The following is a 24,776-nucleotide window of genomic DNA, read 5'->3' as shown; positions in this document are numbered from 1 at the left end:
AAAATCCAAATATCATTGCTATTTTAACTAAGAAGAATTCAAACATCACTGCTTGAAGTGGACAAACTGCCCTGCTGCAAGATCTTGATTCAGCAAGTAAAGAAACTAAAGATGGGCTCAAGCCTAAAACGTCGGTTATGTTTTTTTTAATCCTTTGCTTTGTGAAGGACACTGTTTGACCAGCTGAGTTTCTCCAGTGTTGTATTTTTACTTCAGATTTTTGTTTTTTACCTCTTGATTTACAACAAATAATAATATTTGGGATTTTTTTAAAAACTTAATTACTTTGTGTAGGTCAGTGATTTTTTTTTTTCTCTCTACTCCTGCAAGTCACAAAGGTGTAGAATCTTGGCCCTTTTGTTTAAATCCAATATTTTTAACAAAGGCTGCAGCTGTCTAACTGGGAGATAATTGTAGATTCTTAGTTGCATTGTACTTATCATGGAAATAGCCATCTAGGGGTTGTTTATCAATAATAATAGTCAATATTTTTAAACTGAAACTAGTAATAGCAAAATGATATGTGCATCCATTGGTAAATAATTTATTTTTCTGTCCAGATTAATGGTGCCAATTAGTTTTCATCTTTGAAAACCTTTCAAGTCAAAGTTCTTTTTCAGATCCTACAGGATTCTTGTTTCTTTATATAAAAAAAATTAGTACTGTGGTAGCTGTTTATTTTTTGTCCAGAATATCAGCTTTAGGAGCTACAGAATTGGTGTGTATTTAATGCGTACATTGGTTTGCACATGTTTTGGTCATTTTCTCTGAAATGTTCTTCATTAGCCTTTTTTCCACTGGCATCAGTTAATTGGCCGGGCAGTGTCCCAGTGTAGGAAGCTGTTCTGTTTCCACTGGGACACTGACTACTTTTCCACTGAACACAACCCATCCCTGGGGATCAGAGAGTTTACCTTCAAATGGAATGGATGGAAGTTGTCCTTTTTTTTCTAGTAGGAGTAGAGGTCATCAATCCCTGGCTGATTTTTTTTTTTCCTTTTCCACTGGACCCTTAATTGGTTAATTCCTGGGAAATGTGTAAAAGTATGGGGGAAATACAAAAGTCTGCAAACACTATGATTTGTAGTAAAAACACAGAAATGCTGGAGGAACTCATCCGGTCTTGTTGCGTCCATAAGAGATAAAGATATTTCGGGACTGTGCTCTTCTTCAAGGAATAATCAAAGGGTGAATAAAAGTATGAGTTCCTAATTTCTTAGTGTATTTAAAATGTAGCACGATCTTGGCTTCTACTTTTAGCTGTTATTTACCAATCCACAGGGTTGGTCTTTTTTTAAAAGGCAAATTTTCTTTCCTAGATGGAACTTTTTATGAATTATATTTAAAATTGTGCCTTGGCTAGTGTATTGCAATTAATAAGCCTCATTTGTTCCCATTACAAATGCCACCAAATGACTTATTTTTATTTCCACTTTATTCTTCCAAATTTAATTTTGGAAGTTTATAGCTGCTATGGGTTGAATCTTGCAATTTTGTAGTGTAGTTATTTAATCTGTTTGGTATTCATGGCTGATTTAAGGTTGAAATAGAATTACAAGATTGGGTGACTTTTAATTGTGTTTATTCATTCACCTCTGTAACTGCCACAAAGTTGTTGCCACACTGCCTTTGCAAAAGTTAACAATTTTGATTAATGTTTTTTTTAATTAGTTGAATATTGTAACACAAGTTTCAGACTTGCACATGCTTGAAAAGAATTGTAGGTGCTAGGCAGACATTGTGTCATAAGTACACCTTTCCATGTGACAGAGCAAATCTATACCCAGAGATACAAGTAGGAATTTGTAAAGCTCGAACCACTGATGTCTTCAGTGCTGGTTAAATTTTAATGGTGGAAAGTTTGTCGGCCATTGTGCTGCAGCCGTCGTCAAAAAAGGTTATTGATGAGCCAATGTGGTTAATTTTGTAATGATTACACTAGCTGTGTGTATTCAGTGTGCCTCTTTCCAATCCTCTCGCCCCACTCTGTAAAGATGGAATGCACTGCCTCACTTTTGTATCTATGGACAATTGCTTTCCATTTTCCAATTGTTGCCAACTTGTAAGAAATAATCAAAAAAAAGACTGAAAATAAAGGAACCACTCAGTAAAAGCAAAGTTTAATGTTTCAGGTCAAGGGCCCTTTAGGAAATGTTAAGTTTTCTTGCTTGAGTATTTTGTTGTTGCATTGATTAATATGCAGTGTATGTGTGAACCTTCAGATTAAAGTGTGCTACAAATAGAGATATATAAGCAAAAGATAAGGATTATAACTTGATTATTCAGAGCTTTACTTTGGGGAAATAAGACATTGAATACTAACTGACTGAGTTGGATTAGACTCCGTCTTCTTTGGCTTGGCTTCGCGGACGAAGATTTATGGAGGGGTAAATGTCCACGTCAGCTGCAGGCTCGTTTGTGGCTGACAAGTCCGATGCGGGACAGGCAGACACGGTTGCAGGGGAAAATTTGTTGGTTGGGTTTGGGTGTTGGGTAATGGTAAACATCAATGAACCTGGCGTACCAGGCTACGGATCATTAAAGGTGGTAGCACATGTCGAGGAGGTTGCGCAGAAAGCATATGAGATGCTGGCCTTTATTAGCTGAGATACAGAATGTAAGTGCGTGGAGGTCACAGTAACATGTTAAAACTTTGGTCAGGCCACACCTCGAGTATTGTGTGCAACTGTGGTTTTCAGAATGTAGAAAGAACATAATTGTGCTGGAGGAGGTGCAAAGTTGATTCACCAATTTATTGCCTGGGATGTAACTGCTAAGTTGTGAGGAATTGTTAATTCATCTGGGTTTGTGTTTTGGATCAGGCTGAGATAGGCTAGTAAATGCATTCAAAATTTTGAGGGACGTAGATGAGGTGGATAGTGAGAAACATTTCCCCTTAATGAAGCCATCTCAAACCAGAGAGTATAACAGTCATTTAAGCTGAAGAGTTGGAGGTGATCAAAGGAATTTTTTTGTTCACCCAGTGTGTGGTTGCAATCTGGAAGGTATTGTCTGAGAAGGTGGGGGAGGTAGTAACTCTGACATTTAAAAATAATCTTCATGAACTCTTGAATTACCAAGGCATCAAAGACTAAAGAAAATGTGCTGATAAATAGGATTTGTGTATGAAAAACATTTGATCATCAACATGGATTTGATGGGCCAAAGGGCCTATTTTTGTGTATTGTGATTAATTTAGAATTGGAAAAGGGTACACCTGTTCCATGAAATGATGATGCCTGCTTCATATAGATGGAGTTAAACTCTGACCTTGTGTAACTTTCCTTCCAAAACTAAATGATAGTGCTTTAATAAGTAATAATTTGGGATGGGGAGTAGGGAAACAAAGTGGGATTGGGTCAGATATTGAAATGAGGAAAATTGGCTGTACATGTATAAAGGATATCCACAATGTTGAAACTCTTTCTAATATTTATTTACGCTGAAATCAAAGTCAATTTGCAGATGTGAAGAGAAGCGGACAAATCAGGTTTGAAAACCACTGAAGTACCATCACACCTTTTTCTCTTTCCTTCCATTGGAAAGAAGGCCCTCGAGTGTAAAAGCTTAAAGACAGCTTCTTCCCCATAGCCATCTGGCTCTTGAATGAACCCCACACTGATCTTGCTTGGTGCTAATTGATCTTTTAATTGTGACTCGATACTCCACTTGCACAGCTGTGTGAATGGTAGAGTTAACCTGTTGGGCTGCTTACAAAGGATCCCTTCTTACTGAACTTGGTGTACCGTGACAAATAAACTAGTAAAGGTGGAGGTCAATCTCCAGTGGAAATTTTGACCTTGAAATGTACTGTGCTCATTGTTTACAAGTGACTCACTTATCTGCCAAAGTTAAGTGAGGTTGTAGCTGAAGAGAAATTCGTCCATTTATCTGACTCAGTGAAGTATCAACGTGTCCCAACAAACTGAAGGCAACCAGCAGAAAAGTGTACTTTGATTGAAGGATGTTTGTATTTGACCGAGATTAACCTCGTGTTACCACAGAAACCCATTCATCATTGATGACTTCATTAGTGGTGTTCCATGCCCAAGGTAAGAATTGTGGAAGTTCACTGTTCAATACCATTGCAGTTGCACAACAAATTAAGCACCCCAAGACCAGGACAGCATTCAGGCATGTATTGATAAGTGGCAACTGACATTCATGTGAAAGAAGTGTCAGCTAGTCACAGTCTCCAACAAGATCGTCTCATTATCTACCCTGTGCATTCATTCAGTGGCATTACGAGTGACGGTTTCCCCTCCATCAATATAATGATGATCAACATTAACCAAACATGTTAATCCAAAAGTACAAGAGCTGAGTCAGAATTTATTGTCATGAACAAGTCACTGAATTTGATGTTTTTCAAAAGCAGACATTCATTTTACAAATCATCTTGCAACAATAAATATTTAAAAAATTAACAATAAGTAAGGCAGTGTCTTTGGTTCATTGATTATTCAGGAATCTGATGACAGCGGGGAAGAAGCTGTCCTTGTGCCGCTGAGCACTTGTCTTTCGGTTCCTATACCTTTCTTCCAATGGTAGCAGAGTGAAGAGGGCATGGCCTAAGTGGCGGGGGTCCTTGAGGATAGAGGCTGCTTTTTTTTTTAAAAAAAGACACCACTTCATGTAGAAGTCCTCGATGGAGTGAAGTCTAGTGCCTGTGATGTCGCAGGCCAAGTCAACGACTCTCTGGAGATTTTTTTCTTATCCTGAGGTTTAGTGCCTCCATACCAGACAGTGAGGCAACCAGCCAGAATGCTCTCTACAGTACACCTGTAGAAATTTGAGAGTCTTTGGTGACCTATCAAATCTTCTCAAGCACCTCACAAAGAATAGCCGCTGCTGAGCCTTCCTTGTGATTGCATCAACTTGGAGGCTCCAGGACAGATACTTAGAGATGTTGACACCCAGGAATTTGAAGTTCTTGACCCTCTCCACTACTGAGCCCTCAATGAGGATTGGGTTGTGTTCCCCTGACTTCTTCCTGAAGTCCACAATAATGTCCTTGGGTTTACTGATGTTGAGCACAAGGTTGTTGGTGTGATACCACTCAGAGCTGCCCGAACTCCCTCATTGCCCTTTTGTGATTCTGCTGACAACTGTAGAGTCCTCGGCAAATTTGTAGATAGCATTGGAATTGTGTGCCTGGCCACAGACGTGGGTGTATATTGAGCAGAGCAGTGGACTAAGCGCGCATCCTTGAGGTGTATCTGTGTTGATAATCAGTGAGGAGGAGACATTTTTATCCAATTTTCTATGGTCTTCAGATGAAAAAGTCACAGATTCAGTGGCAGAGTGGGGTACAGAGGCCCAGAGTTTGTAACTTCCTGACTACCACTGAGGGATTAATGGTATTGAATGCTGAGCTGGAGTCGATGAAGAGCAGCCATATGTATGAATTGCCATTTGAGGTGATCCAGAGCTGAGTGGAAAGCCAGTGATAGCGCATCCGCTTTGGAGCGATTGTGATAGACTTCAGATCCTTGCGTAGGTATGTATTAATTCTTGCCATGACGAGTCTCTCAAAAAAGTATGTCATCAAAAGTAGAAGTTAGTGTTATTGGGGGATGGTCGTTAGCAGCTCAGTCTTCTATGGAAGTGCTCACCTGACACTCTGAGACCTTTGTCATATCGACAGGGCACAAGTAAGGAACATGGTGGAAGGGTCTCCATTTCCAATGCCGATAACTGTCATTTAGAACTGAATAGTCCCCATGGCTAGCACATTGTCAAGCAGCCTAAACATTCACTGCCTCCACTACTGGCTTACAGTGGATGTAGGGTGAACCACCTTCAATGTGCTCTGTGATTTATCTGCCTAACGTACGTGGATGGCACCTCTCAAACATTTGCCTCTGTTGCCAGGAAGGAAATTGGGAACAAGTGTACGGGAAATGCATTTGGAACTTCCCTGATAATTTGCATGCTACATGGATATGGAGATACCTGTATAAAACCAGACCTTAACCACTAGTTCTACATTGTGGACTGCCTCCTAACTGCATCATGGGAGTACCTTCATTAGAAGGAATGCAGCCATTCAATGAGGTGGCTAGTTACCATCTTTTCAAGTACATTAAAACTCCAAAAATATGGATGCTGGAAATCCAGGCCACCCGAGAATCCAGACTTTTGCAAATTCGCCTGAAATCTGGACCACCCGAGAATCCTGACTTCTCAATCTCCCTGCTTTTGCGTGCGTGCATTGAGTAAGCACCACAGATTACTGCCTGAAAATCTGGAAAATCCGAAAAACAGACTGACCCAATCCCGGAGTATTACTGATTCTAGGACTTCTACTGTACAACTAGAATTGGGAACTAAACATTGGCTTTGCCAGCAATACCCAGAAATTAATTTTCAACGGTCCCATGAAGCATGCTATTACAACCCTTTTGCCCTTGAGTGCAATCACTTTAATTGAATGAACCTCAATAAACTTTTAGAACAGTGTGATATAAATCTTCAGTCTCCTAAATGTGAAAGTGTTTCTTGTTTTTGTTCTTAAGCAGCCTTGCTGTGATTTCTTTTTTTTTTTAAAGACAGGATTTTGCTCCTATTTTTCTCTCGAGTGGAAATAGGCTCTCTCCATATCACAAAAATGCTGGAGAAACTCAGCAGGTCACACAGTATCCAGAGGAAGCAAAGGTATAACCAATATTTCAGGCCTGAGCCCTTCTCAAAGTATGAGCAGAAAACATTTTATTCGGGTGCCTGCCTGCCTTCTGCTCGTACTATGACGAAAGGCTCGGTCCCAAAATGTTGATTGTGTTCATTTGTTTCCTATGGACACTGGATAAACTCAGTTTATCCAGCAGTTTTGTGTACTGTATTGCACTGCACTCACAGCATATGCTGTCTTTCCTGTTTAACAATCATTTTCTCTCCATGTCAGATCCCTTAACCAACTCAAATCAATTGTATCTTCCCTCCACTGTTTAAGCCTGAGGAATACATGCCAACATTGTGCACCTTCTTTGGCTTGGCTTCGCGGACGAAGGTTTATGGAGGGGTAATGTCCACGTCAGCTGCAGGCTTGTTTGTGGCTGACAAGTCCGATGCGGGACAGGCAGACACGGTTGCAGCGGTTGCAGGGGAAAATTGGTTAGTTGGGGTTGGGTGTTGGGTTTTTCCTCCTTTGTCTTTTGACAGTGAGGTGGGCTCTGTGGTCTTCTTCAAAGGAGGTTGCTGCCCGCCGAACTGTGAGGCGCCAAGATGCACGGTTTGAGGCGATATCAGCCCACTGGCGGTGGTCAATGTGGCAGGCCTTCGAAGCCCTATACCACTGTGCTGTATCCACTTCAAAGTGATTCCCCTTGATGCAGGGGAATGCAGCATTCCATTTGGTGTCTGATGAAGGCTATGCAGGAACTTTTGAAACAGACTTAAAAGTGCTCTGAATTTTCTGTGATTACTTGTTGAAGACTACTAGTGTTGAATGAATGTCTTGAAATCAGCTGGAATAAAATTGAAAGAGAATAGGAGAGCTTTATTAGACTTGGTGGTTTGCAGGTCAAATCAACAAGTCTTTGATGAACTTTCAAGCACAAATAGTAAAGAATTGTAAAATCAGAGCGCAGAATCTGAGCAATGCATTCCTGAGCTGCTTTAAGGAAATGCTTGGTTATCTAATATCAAAAGCCAGGGTGCAGACTGCTGGCGACGGATTCGAGACTGGTTGAAGGGGTGTCGGGTATTGGAACTGGGACGTGAGAGGGTGCTGAAAGCTTCCTGACTGTCAGAGGTTTGGATATGGAACTTGGGTTGCTGACTGGAGTCTTTGTGGCTGTGGGAGGTGAATCCACCAACACCTACGGAGAAAGGAGGTGGGGGTTTGGCTCTCTTTTGCTTCTTTCCCTGCCTGAGAGGTGTCTGGCAGTTTCTGCTGCTGGTAAATCTGTCTGCCCTATGGCAGACTAAAGTAAATTTTGTGTAATATTACACCTATTTTGAATCTTGGAATAGTTGGATAATTACTATAATTGTTTGATTCCAAATATTTGAAAAATTCAGTTTTTTAGTCACATTTTCTCACTTTATTGTTTATAATCACATAATTAATTATATGGTTGATTAATCCATAAAGAAACCTAAATTGTAGAATTCTTTATCCCAGCATCCAAAACCAGTTCCAATTTTAAGTAATAAATGTGAGATTCTGTAATGTTTCAGTGGTCTCCACAGAAATGCATACCTAAAAGCTTAGATACAGTAAAATATTCTTGAAAAATGTATTTATGGGGAATAACACATAAATGTGTTCCTGTGCTTGATGAACTGAAACAATACCAGAGAGCCAGCTTGTTTCTAGAGAATTAGAGGAGTATTAGCAATTCCAACACTGCCTGATAAAAGTTTTTTTTAGAACAGTGCTCGAAACTAAGTGGAGTCATAAAAGCTGTTTTTTTTTTAAATGGAATTTAGGATTGAAGCCAAGAGGTTCTACTGGCACCTGGAATCTACTTTTAACAAGAATGGAGAACATCTCTGGAATCATTAAAGCAAAGTATGGCTCGTGGGCCACATCCCTCAAAGGCTGTGGCACATGCTTTTTTTCCATGACTTATTGATCAGAGCAAATGGCATGATCCAGAGTATGGGGGTTCTCAGTTTGTTGGGTTTTTTTTGGTATCTGCCTTGCCATGAAGGGCAAAGTTTTGTTTTGGTGATTTGAAGATGCATTAACCCCAACCAACCAATTTTCCACTGCAACCGTGTCTGCCTGTCCCGCATCGGACTTGTCAGCCACAAACGAGCCTGCAGCTGACGTGGACATTTACCCCCTCCATAAATCTTCGTCCGCGAAGCCAAGCCAAAGAGAGAATATCTTTTCCACTGGATTTGGATGAATTGTTGCACAAATTGCACAAGTTGCTGCACATTTAGCTGAGACATTAAAGATTGAGAGAATTATTGAACCCTTTGTTGAGGTTGGCAACTTCTCCCAGGATACTTGTTAGCATTTGTCCATCAAATGGCATTATCAAAAACAGATGATCTGGTCATGCATCTCCTTGCTGGTAGTGGGATGTTTCGGAATAGACATTGAATGCTTTCATAATAATGCAACACTGTCTCCACAGAAATAATGTCTGTGAAGCATTTTGGAATACACAAGGGGTTTGAAATCTGATTCAACCAGTCCATCCTGAGTTGAGTAGCATTCCATTCCTTATCCCTGTGCAACAATCTACCAATCTTGGAGGAGTAACTTGAAATGGGACACTGTATCAATGTAATTTTTGCCAGTTTCCCTCCAGCGCTGTAATTGTGAAGATTGAATTTTTTATTTTGTACATACAAATCCGACTCTGTTTTGTTGTGGCTGCTACTTTAATGGAACAAATGGCAATTGGATTCTAATTTGGTTTTGTGACCCTGACTTTATTACCTCAAATAGAACTAATGCTGCTTTACTAACATTTACAGAAAAGAGATTAACTGAACATTCTAGGCAGAGCACCATCATATGTTTTGCAACCCCAGAATGGAGGCTTTTGTTTGCAGCTTTGTGAATTAGTGAAAGACCGCAATATCCTTCTTTGAAGATGCATGACAACTACATTCAGTTGCCCTAGGTTCCTGAGGGAAGCAACAGAATGCTCAAGTCTTTGCCTGAGGAATGTTATAGCACAAGAGTGGCCAAACCTGCTTAACATAAAAGCCGCACTGTTTTGTTGAGAAAGTGTCAAGTTTGGTGAGGTCAGAGTAGAGTCTGGACACAAGGGTTTGCCATCAAACGTGATTAAATATTCAATTAATAAGGGAGTGTGGGGGGAGTCGTAATGGGCATAAAACATGCACACAATTAATAAAGAACGTGGGAAAATTTGTGATGGGAAACCGAGGGGAGAACTTTAAATAGAACAAGCAGGGGTCATTCCCCCACATCCCTGAATGAGAGTAAGTGGATTGGGTACCACTGTACCCGCAGTGGTATACGCACACTCTTGGACCCCGATCGGTTGAAAGTGGCGACTCTATTGCCAGTATTGATCGATAGCAATTTGAGTGATAGCAGTACCAAGGCTCAGCTTCAGTGCAGCGAGCCCCTTACCTGCAACCATTCCAAGTGACGTCTGCTCTAGTGACCTGGCATGGAACACTGTCTGAGGCTATCACCACAAGGCAGGGACAGCAAATGGCCTCTGCTGGTGCTAAATACAGGGCTCTAGCCAATAAGGATGCTGGGTGATTTGAACCAACCAATGATGAGCTGTGGACTGAGCCCAATCTTAACTGTCACTCCACCTGCAAAACGCAACTTTGTAACTGAGTGATACAAAAAGCACACCATGTACTAACAGGTGATGTGCCTTTTGAATGAGTTTCAGATGGGGAGGCCACATGACCACCAGCAAAAGGCAGGGAGGCCACGCCTCCTCCACATAACACAGATGCGCTAAACTTCAGATGTTTGAGAGAAAAAAATATGCACGTTTATACTCTTGCATGCACATTTTGTTACAAAAATGTTATATAAATATGAAGAAATGTATGAATGTCAGTATTTATTCATATGTTGCTTTTAAACTGCTGATTTGTGTTACTTTTGATAATCAAAATGTACACATATACCAACTATTTTTCTGTGGAAATCTGCCCAACGAAGCAGTAGGGGCTGCCTCGTTAAATTTATTTGAGATACAATGAGATAAATTTTTGCACTATAGGGGAATTGAGCATTGTGGGAGAAAGGCAGAGCTGGGTCCATGGCAAGATCAGCTGTAATCTCACTGAAAGCAGGAGCAGGCTCGAAGGGCTGGATGATCTGATATGCTACCTGCTGAATCACTGGTTCTGCAGCATCCACAGCAGAGCGCATGATGTGGGAAGTGACCCAATACAAAGCTGCCTCCTGTGGCAGGGCGAAGCTCAGGGTCCCACAGCTCTGTCCTTCCTCAAGCCACCTCTACTTCCCTCTTCCTGGTCTCCGGCAGGATAGGAGGGAGGCGGGAGTGGCTGCTGAGAGCAAAGGCTGGGGTATGGAGCAGCTTAACCTTTGCGCTGCCTGGTGCTGCCAGGACTTGCCCATGGCTACTCGCAGGTCCTTTGCTACTGCCACCTCTAACTCTATCCTAGTTTGGCACCTGAATGAGGTCCTCATTGGGGTCGTCCTCCAGCATCTCCTCACCCTCTCCATCATCATGCTTCCCAACTGTCAGAGTACCTGGAGAGGCACCTCGTCTTTGAGGCAGGCCGTGATTCCTTGGAGCTCTCCTGGCCCAGCCAGGACCTCTGCAGAGGACCTTCAGTTTTGCCTGACCCCACAGCACACCCCATGTTGGTGGCACTGTGGTGTGGCCTGGCTGGAGTGAGGAGAATCCTTCTCTGGCATGCACTGCTTGCCAAACTCTGACTTGCAAACCACGTGCAGCTCTTTGTCGTAATGTGCGACTGATACAAATATTCTGCTGGAGGAGATACCAGTGCTCCTGAAGTTGCTCTGAGGCGCTCCAAATCCCTGAACCCAGACCAGGGGAACCTGGAACTGACACAGTCCAGGCTGCGTGATAAGGAGAAGGAAGAGGGCACTGGAGGAACTGCTCCTGCAGAGCGAGCAGCGAGAGAATGATCCTATGACTAGGAGAAACTCTGTTCACCTTGTGCTTGTGCCTAATGGAAGATAACGGTGGGGTGATTTTGAGAATTGGTTGCTGTGAATCTGAACCTGCTAATTGTTACAGATTGATCAGATAATCAACATTTGAATAAGATGAAATTGTGAGGTTTTTTAATTTATGCAGCCGCCATTCACCAAAATGGAATTGAGGGCTAGGGGAGTTTAATATAACAGCTCTAAGTAGAGGATGATTGTATTCCACACTCATTATTTTAAAGGGTGATGTAATAGATTTTCAATATGAGTAATATAACGAAGGAAAGATGAAAGAAGAATGTGTATCGAAACAATCTGTCTACTCCCCATCAAAAAAAATTCTGCTAACGGGCATTTTTTTCTTGGTTGAACCATCAATTGATGTCGATCTTGGGCAGCTCGATAGGGTTTATGATACTGATTGGCTGTTCTCTTTGAATAGATGGACCTGCCCAAGGAGTTGATGGCTCTGTTTTTGTTTTGATGACTTTTTTTAACTATGATTCCATATGTGGGTCAAAGGTTGCGTCTCTGCTCAGGACGCTGCAGTTGTCCATCAGAACGTGCGTCATTCAATCCAGCTCATTTCTCGGAGGATAAATGCAACTTGCCCACCCACAATTACACTATCTTGATGCATTTTTATTCTATAAAGTATAGTTTCATCTGCTGAGTTTCTCTAGCGTTGTGTTTTAAATCTTGTGCTTTAGTGTTCTAATTCTGTTTTTTTTTATGTGAAATTGGTTTATTTTTTGAGTTCTGTTTTGATCATTGGTTTGCCCTTGAATCTGAAGCTTATTCATAGGATTAAATTCTATGGTCATTTGTAGCTAAACATGTGGAACGAGAGCTTTTGCCAATTCGTACACTTTCTCACAAAATCTACAAATGTCATTGCAGTATTTGCCCTGTGCATGAGGCATTAATTGGCATAAGCATGAAGATGTGTGTGAGACCAGTAAAGACAGGATAGTTCTGACTGCATGCATGAAATTCCTTCATTTTAATTAAGTGAAGATGCAAATGCTGGAATCTTGAGGGGAAAAAAAAGAGCTGGAGGAACCAGGCATGAATCAGACCCATGGAGGCTGTTTGACCTGCTGAATTGGTCACTGCTTTTACCTTTAGAGCCAGAGATGAAATCGGCCTTTGCTGGAATAAAGTGATTTGGTTTCAAATGCTTTGGAGAATTCAAAATACATTGGTGATAGCCAGAAATATATAGTGTTCTCAAATGCCATTAGGATTTTTTTTTTCCGGTTACCTGGTTGTGACTACCTGGTGATTATATTTTGTGCTTTATTCTTACTGGATGATTTTTTTGATGTCCAAATACAGTAAATAAAACCCTGGTCTCTTGGTGATTGGTAGATGCTGGATAGTTTTCTGGTGGCTTGAGACTCCCTCTTACTCTTCTTCTTCGCTAATACACCTGCATTGAGAATAAACAGTTAAAAATACAAGAATACTATGCTATACTTGCACTGAATCAACTTGTATGAATATATAAAACTTGTCTGAAAATGTATATATTTTCAGACATGTTCTTTGAAAACATGTAACTGTTGGCTGCAGATTCCTCCCCCTCCCATGGAGCCACAAGAAAGACAAACAATAACATTATAGATAATTAAACCTCCCCTCCCCATTTACAGATAAAGCCTTACTAATTAACAATATGGTAATAAAGATTCTTACTAAACAAGGTTAAGGAGACACTTTAAGAAAGTCACCAACAAGCACATACTCCATGTCCTGTTTTTCTGGGACCGACTTTATACCCAACCACCGCCAACTGGTTCGTACTGGTGTTCATATTGTAAATTGTATCTTTGCAAAGGTTAGGGTTTACAAAGCAGCAGCTTCACCAATTTCCTTAACAATAAAAAGTACCAGAAGTAAAGGTAGGAACATACAAAATTGTTGTTTGAGTATCTGTGACTATGTAGAGTATGAACAGAACAGTGACTGAACAGATCAACTATCTTCACTTTACCCATGGACCCAATCCACAGTATATTATGAAAGGTTAAAAATCTTCAGAGTCAAAAGGGTTAATGATACTTCAATACATAAGGCACACTGGTGTTTGTTAGCTGAAAGACGGAACAAAAATATTAAGAATGGTCTCTCTGACACAAGTAGAAATTACTGATTATCGTGCCCTAGATGTCAGTGGTCACTTGATCGTATTGGCTTTAAACACCTGTCGGTACAATAACGTGAAGAAAATAAATTGCTGAACCAGCTTTCTAAATAAAATTAATGTTTCACAAAATCAGTCTTGAGGGAACAGAGAAAACTATTTTTTCACAATTGTGAACGGAGTGAGTCATGAGCCCCTCAGGTCAACTCTGCCCTTCATTAAGATCATGGCTGATCTTGTCATCAACCACCTTCCTGCCTGTCTTGAATAGCCTGAATTCCTAAATATTGCAGGAATGTTCTAAATGACAGATCTCTAAGAGACTCCTTTATCTTGAGGCTGTGCCCTTTGTTTAAAGATTCCCCAACTGGTGGGAACATCCTTGTGGTATCTCTCCTATCAAACTCCCTCAGAATTTTGTTTCATTTCCATAACAGCACTGCCTCGAATGATCCAAGAGCGTAGGTTAAATCTAATGAATATTTCCCTTCTCTCAGAATTTTTAAAAAGTGATCCTTTGCTACACCACCTTTTGTGGCATATGCATCCTACCTCCTCAGATACAAATTGGTACTCCAGAACCAGAATTGCTGAAGTCTTTGGTGTCAGTAGCAGAACTTCAACCATCTTGAAATGAAAGTCAACATTCCATTTGCATCCCTTAATGTTGCCTCATGTTAGCTGTTCCTGGATCTTCTGTACGGCCACCTATCTCATTCAGTTATGTAAATCGGAGCTCCCCTTTAACCCTGGAAACCAGTGATTAGAGGATCCTGTAAGTGGTGAGGATGTACTACAAGGCTCTGTGGCTACCACTGTTTTTCTTCTTCGTTTTTACAAGTAATGTCAAACAATATATTTAATTGGTTTTACAAACCACGTAAATTGAAATTATAATTGACCTGGAATCCATTCAGATTTGTTTTCAAAAGACAAATGCTTTTGAATTTCCAGTCCAGCAAATGGTTGGTTTTGCCATCAATCAATGCTTTCAGAATTTACACTGAACTGACCTGGTTAGTAATGAGAGAATTTTGTGAAGAATTTCTGGTATCTGTAGACATGAAATCATGCGCTGGCAATGAGATGTGAATGCCGGTGGTGACAATGTGCTGCTGGCAACACTTGCAATATGAAATGAATTAAAACTATTATATAAGAAGCTCAACATCAAAGGCAGTTGACTTAAAACTTTTTCTAAATGCGCGAAATAAACCTGATGACAACACTGTTTGGAAATGTCCTGCTACAGTTGTCTTTGCCTGAAGGTCGGACAAAGTCTGTTCAGACCTGAAGTGGTTGATATGTCCATATTGCAAAGAAAAACCAGTTTCATTGCTGGTTAGGTTATGTTCTTGTATCTTGTTCTGACTGCCTTTCAGTTGTGTACATGGAGGTACCCATTTTACAGATAGCAACAAGCTACACATTTTTCAAAAGAATGAAACACGATAGGCTGCAGATTCTGTGATTGGAGTAAACACATTGAAATGCTGGAGGAACTCAGCCAGTCTTTTTTAGCATCTAAAGGAGACAAAGATATGTTACTGACATTTCGGTCCTGAGCCCTTCTTCAAGGAAAAAGCAGGTGCTGGATGTATCAAAGACTCAGAATTCAAACAATGGGGGAGGAATCCAGACCAACAAAAGATGGTGATTGACAGTGATAATGGATTATGTGGGAGTTATGTTAGTGTGAAAGGAGGTGGGGGGGGGGGGTTAACAAAAGCCAGACAAGTTGATATCAATGCCATCCAGTTGGATGTGTTCCTCCTCCATTTTATGGGTGGTCTCAGTGCATGAGACCATGGACAGACATGGTCAGCAAGGGAATAGGGTGGGGAATTGAAATGGGTAGCCACTGGGAGATCAATGCTATTGTGGTAGACACAGCTGAGGTGCTCAACAAAGAGATCTCCCAGTCTGTGTCCAGTTTCTCTGATGTAGAGGAGACCACAGTGGAAGCATTAGATGCAATAGATGATCCCTGCAGATTGACAAATGAAGTGTTGCTTCACTCCGAAGGGCTGTTTGTGGCTCCAAATGGTGCGTGGGAGGCAGTGTGGGCAAGTGGAGCATTTCTTGTAGTCATAGGGTAGGTCCCATGGGGAAGATTGGTGTGGAGGAAAGAGTGGACAAGGGAGTCATGGAAGGAGCAAGTCCTTGCAGAAGGAGGAGAAGGGAACATGTGTCTAATGGTGGGATCACATAGTAGGTGGTGGAATTGTGGGGGTGGAAGGGGCCAAGGCAGATGTGCAGGTAATGGAGGATATGTGGGTGAGTGCTGAGTTGATTGTGGTAGAGGGAAAGCCAAGTTGTTTGGAGGAGCATTTTCAAGGCTCAATGAGCATGAGACTTGACCTGAGCAAAAGGATCTAGCTGCTGAAGGAACTAAACAGGTCAGGCAACATCGGGGGAAGAAATGGTCAGTCAGTCAGTGTTTCAGGCTGGGGCCCAGAGTTGACATGACTAATGTAATATCACATAATCAAACATTCTCATCATGGATCTGTTGCCTTTTTCCCAATGGTAAAAGGTTTGAACTAGTTTTAGATAGTGGTCCTAATTCTGGGTGTGAATAGAATATAATTAGAAAGAACTATAGATCCCAATAGTGTTCTATAATGAATAGCCAGAAACTCCACTCAAGCACTCTCAGGAACAGAAAATGGAGTTATAAATGGAGGGGGCAAGTACGGCCTGGGAATACTCCACTTGTGGACACCTTTACATCCTAACTAGCTCCCATAACATTCTTAAATCCAAGGTATTAAGATTTGTTTCACCACATCCATGTATACAATTATTCTTACAATCTACAGAACCGTTTTCCGCTCTTTCCGCTTTCGGTCATTGTTTTCTCTTGTCAGGTTTGATACTAAAATGCTGTGGAGGTGCAGTTACCATATTGAATGATTCTTGTGTATTTTCCAACTTGCGGGCACAATTGGCTGGATGTCTGTACGTTTGGGCTATAATCATTGTTTACTTTGAGTTTCTCCCACCTGCTTGTCTAGATTTGCCTGAGGAAATCCATTTCTGCTTCCCGTATTGTCACAAAGTGGCAACAATTTCTCCTGTTTTTCGTTTTCCACCCCTCCCCAGTCTATCTCTATTTCTCTTTTCCTCTAGCGCTCCCTCTATTTCCTTTTTCCTCTGTCTCCTCCAGCTCTGCAATCACAGACCCACCCCTCTCAGATCAATTCTCACCTTTCCTCTCCTGTCCTTTCCATGTCCAATTATCACCTTTTGTCTGTTAGTCTATACTCTTCCCTATGCTCTTTCTTTCCTTCTCCCTAGCCTTTTAATTTAGGTTCTTGCCTGGCTTTTGCTTGTATCTTGAAGAAAGGCTCGTGTCCGAAACATTGGTTATGTATCTTTACCTCCTATGGACACTACGAGACCTACTGAGTTTTTCCAGCAATTCTGTGGGTTTTTTTAACTACAGTCACGTGTGCAGACTTTCGTGTTTCGCTCCAGGGTTGGCAAGTTCGTCACCACTGCAAATTGCCCCTGGTGTATAAGTAAAAGGTAGATGGGAAGTGGTCAGGGGTGGGGGGATAAGTTGATAAAATCATGGGATTAATACAATGGTTGGTGTGGAAAAACCTGCTTCAAGACTTGGGATCTGAGCACCAAACTGATTTTCATCTCCCCTTTCAATATTACAAAGCTGTTTATCTTGTGATTTCTTGGCTTGCTCTTCCATCTCTAACAATGTATTCCTTCTCAACACATGTTCTTGAATCACCTTAACAGCTTTTGGCTCTTTTTTTCATCGAGATATCGAAACAGTCCTTCTCGGTGGAGAAGTAATTCATAAACTTCTAATGTAGTGTATCTAATTTAGTGTCGGTGATGTGATCTCTACAATGGAAAAACCAAATACAGATTGGGTGGTTGTTTTGCAGTGTATCTGCGTTTAAATTCTTAATGATAACCCAGACCTTGTTGATAATTTTCTCCATCCTGCACACATTCTGATCTCTCTTTGGCCTCTTGCACAGTTCCCACCATTACTTATTGGTCCTGTCATCCAACTCTCATCTTTCAGGGAACTGCTGCTCTGAATGCTCTCCATTTGCCTCTTGGAAAAAGAAAGTACTTGGAGTATCTGAAACCACTTTCTAAGTTACTAGGTAGTCTTCTGAGGTAGAAGATGTACATGCACTTGGGTGGATAAGGGCTGGGCTGGTTAGGAAGTGGGAGATAATGTCTCATCTTTTAAATTTTACCACAAATGTTTGGGGACAGAGCTATAGTGTATATGTGAATTTCAACAAGGCATAGAACAAAACATTATTCCATCTGAAGGACTCCAATCCCCATTTGGGTTAACTTGGTGGTTGGTATATAGTTTTAATTTAATTTGTTATCAGGCCTTTTTACCCACAAGCCTGTGCCATGCATATACCATTAACCCTCAAACCCTGTACGTTTTTGGAGGGTGGGAGGAAACACAGCGAAAATATGCAAGCTTCTTACAAATAGTGCTGAATTCAAACCGAGGTTGCTGGCACTCTAATAGCACTGTGCTACCCTTTTGTAAAGCAGGAGAATGCAAATCACATTATTGGCTATTTATTTACTATCATCTGCTTGTAAAATCATCAAAACTTCTTTCAAAATAAGATCCTAATGAGTTGTCAGCATCGTAAAGATGCGTTTTGCATCGATAATACCAAACATTCTTGATTCTTTTTTGAGAAAGTGGCTCAGCAAGTCCAATACTTGATCCCCTCTTCTCATAGAACCAATGTTGCAGGGCTGAAGGCTAATGTAGTGATTTACTTTGAATTAGATCTTTGATTAAACTTTAGTGGTGCCTGAATGTTAACTCTATTTCATTTCCAGGAAACTATCACATTTTCCAAACACAAGAACTGCAGATCTGTTGGAATCTTGAAAAAACAACGAGCTGCTGGAAGAACTAGGTGAGTCAGGCAGCATCCATGGGAAGCAATGGTCAGTTAGTGTTTTGCATCACCTGCCCCCTCCCCCAACCCTTTTATTTGAGCCTCTGCCCAATTCTTGGTCTTCATGAAGAAGGGGTCAGACCTGAAATGTTGACTGTCTTTCTTTCCATGGATGCTGAGTGACCTGCTGAGTTCTTCCAGTATTTATTCTAGTATTGCATCTCCTGGCTTCTTGTTTATCTCCACATTGCCTCCTGGACAGCCTTAAAGGGCAGCAAGGTTAGCATGGTAGTTAGCAGAATGCTATTACACCCAGCGACCTGGGTTAAAATCCAGTGCTATCTGCAAAGAGCTTGTATATTCTCCCTGTGTCTCTGTGAGTTTCCTCTGGGTGCTCCAGTTTCCTCACACCCTCCAAAAAGCATTCTTGAGGTGGTAGGTTAATTGGGGTATTTGGTGGCACAGACTTGTGGCCCAGAAGGGCCTATGACCATGCTGTATGTCTAAATTATAAATTAAAATTAAATCCAACAGCTCCAACACCAATTTTTATTTTTCTTGCCCTTTTACACCCCCAACTGTTTCCATTAATTCTGTCTCTTCTTTACCTACTCTTCTCTCTCATTTCTCCCCACCCAACATTCTCAGCACCTTTCCAATACCCAGCTTTTCTTTTTTTTTAAACCCCTTGATTATATTTGATGTCACCTCCTCTAGGTTTGATCTCAGAGTCCTGGCATTGACTGACCATTTTTCTGTCCTTGATGCTGCCCGAGTCACTGTGTTTCTTCAGCTCTCATTGCTCAGCCAATACTTTTGTGTGTGTGTTCACTGATTTAGCCACCAGATGTCATCCTCCTTTCAGGAGCTGTGGTTGTTGCTTGAAGATTTATGACAAGCTGTTCCCCCATGAGATGGGCACTTCATAAGAAATGTATATTTAAATATAGCAGAAATCACTCTAATTGAGCCATGATTGTGTTGATGGACAATAATTGTTTTCTAGAATCAGTTTTAATTTTAACATTGATTAGAAGTAACATAAAATATGTATTCTATTAGATTCGTTAAGTCATAATGAATGAAAATTCTGCATTAACAATACTGAATATCCTGGAAAAGGATGGTATTCCACAGCATTTGTTACGGTAACTCTGAAGACTGTTCTATGTTCCAAAACATTCCTTCCTTTCCATCTTTGAGCAAAATTACATAGGTGTTTCTTCATTTGTGCCAGAGGTTTTAGTAATTTTTTTTTAAAACATCTCTTTGGTAACCTATAGATTAGGCAACACAGCAATAAAGATAATAATTGAAGTAAGAGCCTAAAGAGGCCCCTCTTCAATATGGTGGTGGTGTTGTCTTTGTAACAATGGAAGCTTCAGATGGAAATGATCACACGTGAGCTTTTAAAATGCTGTTGTACATAACATGCTATAGTTCAGAGTTTCCACTTCTCTAACCATTTGTACAAGGCCAAATTCACAGTTCTTCCTGAGGTTTTAGAGTTTGAGTTGTAGAGATATGCAGCATGGGAACAGGCCATTTCAGCCTGTAAAGTCCAAATTGACTATCAAGCACCACATGTAGCAATCCTCCATTAACCCCATTTTGTTTTCTAACACGCCAGCACTTGAGTGGCCAAGTAACTTGCCAGCTGACGTGTCCTTGAGATGTGATAGAAAGCCCCTATGGTCCCAGGGAGAATGTGAAGACTCCATGTAGACAGCACGCGAGGTTAAGATTGATCCCAGAGTGTGAGGCTGCTAGCTGTGTTATCCACATGTATGCTTTTCCATTGCAGACAGTGAGGGCATTTTTCCATCAGAGTTAAATTATATTTATTTAGAGTGGGATTAAATCTGATTTTGCCTTCTTTAATGAACCATGTATGTCTATCATTCAAGATTTTTCCATCAGTTGGAATCATGCAAAAATAGAATAGCGGAAATCTCATTACTCATTTAGTGGAATAACTCAATATTTTGTATTTGTAAATGTCAGGTGAAATTGAGAAGCTACCTTCCATTAATGATGTTGCTATTTTTAACTCCTATTCAGCTGAATGTGAAGTTTTTTATAAAATTGCTGCCATTTGAGCACCAATGGAGATGGATTTATCGGTGCATACGTCGGAGACTTTGGGAAAATTTTTAATCTTCTATTATAAATATAAAATCTTTGCATTTTTTGGAAAGATGTATAGTGATGGTCATGGAATTTTAAAAATCTGCAGGTAAAAAAAAAACAGATTTTTAAAGACCAAAATTAATTGATTGTACATTAATTTTGAATAATTTTCTTGATGAAAGAGGATACTGAAGAATTGATGACTAATTTTACAAATGATTTGGTTATGTTTATATCACAAAAAAGTCTGGCATTCAAGTGTGTAATTGCCTTGGGCACAGGAAAATATTTCATTACACACCTGCAGGTTGAATGATCAGTATATTGGAAAATTTGAAATATAATCCTAATATTTAAAAACTTGTGATTTTATCTTTTTTTTTGGTGGGGAGGCGATCTAACAACTCTTGCAAGGCCAGCATTTATTGTAATTGCTAATTGTTTTTCAGAAGGTGGTAATGAATTGTTGCAAACTTTCTGGTGAAAGTACTCTCACAGTGCTGGTTAAGAGGTTCCTAGATTTAATTCCAGTTCCAAGTCTGGGTATTGTACTAAAAGGGAATACACATTTAACTTCTGAATCTGCAGGGGATATCTACTGCATCCCGTGCTTCCGTTGTGGTCTCCCCTGCATCGGAGAGACTGGTACAGACTGGGAGATCGCTTTGTTGAGCTGCTCGATTCTGTCTGTTGCAATAGCCTGAATCTCTCAGTGGGTACCTATTTCATTTCCCCATTCCATTCCAGTTCCTCATTCCATTCCCTTGCTGACATGTCTGTCCATGGTTTCATGTACTGGTAGACTAAGACCACCTGCAAATTGGAGGAACAACACCTCCTCTGCCATCTAGGCTCCCTCCAACCAGATGTCATGAACATAGACTTCTCTGGTTTCCATTAAACTAACTCCACTTTTTTCCCCCTTGTTGCCTTCCCCTGGCTGTCTGTCTCTCTCCCCCTTTTTCCTTTTCTCTCCTTCCACAGAGCTAAAATTGATTCTCACCTCCCCTCTTATCCAATTTGCACCTTTTGGTGGTCTGGAAATTGAAACCACAAGATAAAGTTAAGAGAAGAGAATTTTTTTGCTCCTCTCACCTAGAGGGTTGTTGGAATCTGGAACACTGCCCAAGGTGATGGTGGAGGAACTCTCACATTTTAGTATTTAGAGGTTAGGCTACTGACTGCAGGCTGATACATGGGATTAGTGTAGAGGGTTCTATTCAGCATGGACATAGGAACTGGCCTGGCCCTCTGACAGTCTACAGTATTTATTCTGATGCCTTCCTGTTCTTTGCTCTTCTTCCTTGAAGAGCTCAGGCCTGAAACATCTATCTCCAATGGATGCGGCGAGTGTGTTTTGAAACAATTATTTGCCCTCTGTTAATGTTTGGGTGATGGATTGCATCATCTGAATAGAGTGGAGCTTAGTTAATTTGTTGAAAATGCATTCATTATGGTATTAAGGGAGTATTCTGTCACATTCTGTTTTGAATGTTGTAGATGCTAGAAAAACTGGGGTGTCTAGCAAAGTGTCACTTACTTCGTCACTCAGCTTCTGGCTTTTTCATGGAGCCGTGCAGCCTGGTTGGCCAGGGAACCTGTTTCTATCCATGCTGAGTAGTAACCACTATCCTAATCCCATGTATCAGCTTGCTGTCTGTAGCCAAACCTATAGATACTAAAATGTTGTAAGACTTCCACCACCATCAACTCAGGCACTGTTCCAGATTCCAACAATCCTCCAGATGGAAAAAAAAAACCATCCTTTATCTTCTCTAAATCTCTTAACCTAAACTTGTCCCTTCAGTTTCAGTCTCCTCTCCCATGTCTAAGCCTCTCCATTTTGTATACCTCCATCAGGATTATCCTTGGCCTCTGGTTGACATGGCTGGTTGAAAGTTTCTATCCAACGTGAATACCCTCCTTGCCTTCCTGCCACCTCCAGCAATTCAAAATGTTAAATCGGATTTAATCCCATCAGGAAATTCCAAATAGTTATATATGTTCTTGGCACTGGATATCATTTGACCATTTTTTGTGATATATGGCACAATATTACTTGCCACAGGTTGGATTCACTTTTCTTTCATGCTGCAGCTAATTCTTCGTACTTTACCCAGGGTGCTGTCTGGATTACACAGCCAACTGCTTTTGTGCATCTTTTGCAATATTTTTGAGGATAGCATCAAGTTAGTTTATTCCTTGAATTGAGTTCACTTTGTACTTGTTGCAGACCCAAAGTGGTAGCTGAGTCCTATGGGGCCCCATCAATAATGGGTTGCATTGAAACCCCTTGCCTGAAGTATATTGCTGAATTGCACTGTTGCTCAACATGAGCGCTGATACATCACTTGGAGGACAGGAGATGGTAATCAGGAGGAGATTTCCCTTTCTGTGCTTGACTTCTTGGGGTCTGTTGACTTCCAGGGATGCTAGTTCCTGACTGTGTGCCACTCTAGCACTTCTCTTGGTGGGTCCTGCTGCTGGTGGGCATACCCAGGGATTATATTGAATCTGGTACGTTGCCTATTCAATAAGACTCTGAAGATAGTGAATTTAAACTGTTGCATGATTAATATGGGATGGGTGTCCCAATTTAGGCACCTATCTCCAGAGGTCTCTGAAGAGAACTTTGCCAAATTGACTCAGTGCTTTTTGCTGTGTCAAGATTTGTGCCTGGGTCAATTTTAAATATTGTTTCAATACAGTGGATCTAAGTAAGATGGTTAATTGGGATACTTTAAAGAACATGTAATATTGGGTCATATTGGTTGGTCTGGAGTTAAAGCGCAGAACAAATAAGGATGGAAGATTTCTTCCTTAAAAAAAAATTATTGAAGGAGATGTTTTTGTTGATTGAGCAGGTTATGGTCATTGCTAATAACTAGTAGTAATTTCATTTAAGTTCAGCATCTGCCACGGAGTGATTAGAATCATGGATTATTTGTCCCGGCTGAATTATCTACTCCAGAAACATAACAACCACTGTACCATTTCTCTACCTGTGTTTCCTAATTTCTGAGTGAAATTAATGCATGGGTCTTGGATCCTGCTGTGGTATTCAAAAACTGGAAAATTTTTAATTTCAAATTTCCTGAATTTGAGGAAACCAATTTCACAAGATATCCCATAAAACTTGCCAAAAAATGGATGCTTCCTCATGAATTCTGCAATTTATTCTATTTACTTGGATGCACAGTTAGTGTAGTGGTTACCACAATGCTATTACAGCACCAGTAAATAAGGCTGCACCATTTCATCTGATGCAAGGATCGACAAAGAGATAGACAACAGACTTGCCAAGGCAAATAGCGCCTTTGGAAGATTACACAAGAGTCTGGAAAAACAATCACCTGAAGAAACACAGAAAGATCAGCGTGTACAGAGCCGTTGTCATGCCCACGCTCCTGTTCGGCTCCGAATCATGGGTCCTCTACCGGCATCACCTACGGCTCCTAGAACGCTTCCATCAGCGCTGTCTCCGCTCCATCCTCAACATTCATTGGAATGACTTCATGACCAACATCGAAGTACTCGAGCTGGCAGAGTCCGCAAACATCGAATCCACGCTGCTGAAGACCCAACTGCGCTGGGTGGGTCACGTCTCCAGAATGGAGGACCATCGCCTTCCCAAGATCGTGTTCTATGGCGAGCTCTCCACTGGCCACCGAGACAGAGGTTCACCAAAGAAGAGGTACAAGGACTGCTTAAGGAAATCTCTTGGTGCCTGCCACATTGACCACTACCAGTGGGCTGATATCGCCTCCAACCGTGCATCTTGGCGCCTCACAGTTCGACGGGCTGCAACCTCCTTTGAAGAAGACCGCAGAGCCCACCTCACTGACAAAAGACAAAGGAGGAAAAACCCAACACCCAACCCCAACCCACCAATTTTCCCTTGCAACCGTGCCTGCCTGTCCCGCATCGGACTTGTCAGTCACCAACGAGCCTGCAGCAGATGTGGACATACCCCTCC

The 24,776-nt window shown here is 41.1% G+C and overlaps 1 protein-coding gene across 3 annotated transcripts in view; it reads left to right on the top strand.

Moving 5' to 3' along the window:
• The window catches only part of LOC138738558 (calcipressin-1-like), a 79,798-nt gene that overhangs the window by 1,373 nt on the left and 53,649 nt on the right, over nt 1-24,776 (top strand). The window contains exon 1 of one of the 3 annotated variants that reach the window (XM_069888999.1): nt 4,007-4,052. The exons of the other annotated variants lie outside the window; for them this stretch is intronic. Coding sequence (XP_069745100.1) covers nt 4,022-4,052 — 31 coding nt within the window. The 5' untranslated portion in view covers nt 4,007-4,021. Of the gene's footprint in view, nt 1-4,006; nt 4,053-24,776 lie in introns of those variants that run through there. 3 annotated transcript variants of the gene reach the window in all.

This window comes from Narcine bancroftii, chromosome 7, assembly GCF_036971445.1.
Source record: "Narcine bancroftii isolate sNarBan1 chromosome 7, sNarBan1.hap1, whole genome shotgun sequence".
NCBI classification, from domain to species: Eukaryota; Metazoa; Chordata; class Chondrichthyes; order Torpediniformes; family Narcinidae; genus Narcine; species Narcine bancroftii.
Note: the sequence above shows the minus strand (reverse complement) of the source record. Positions and strands in the feature narration are given on the sequence as shown.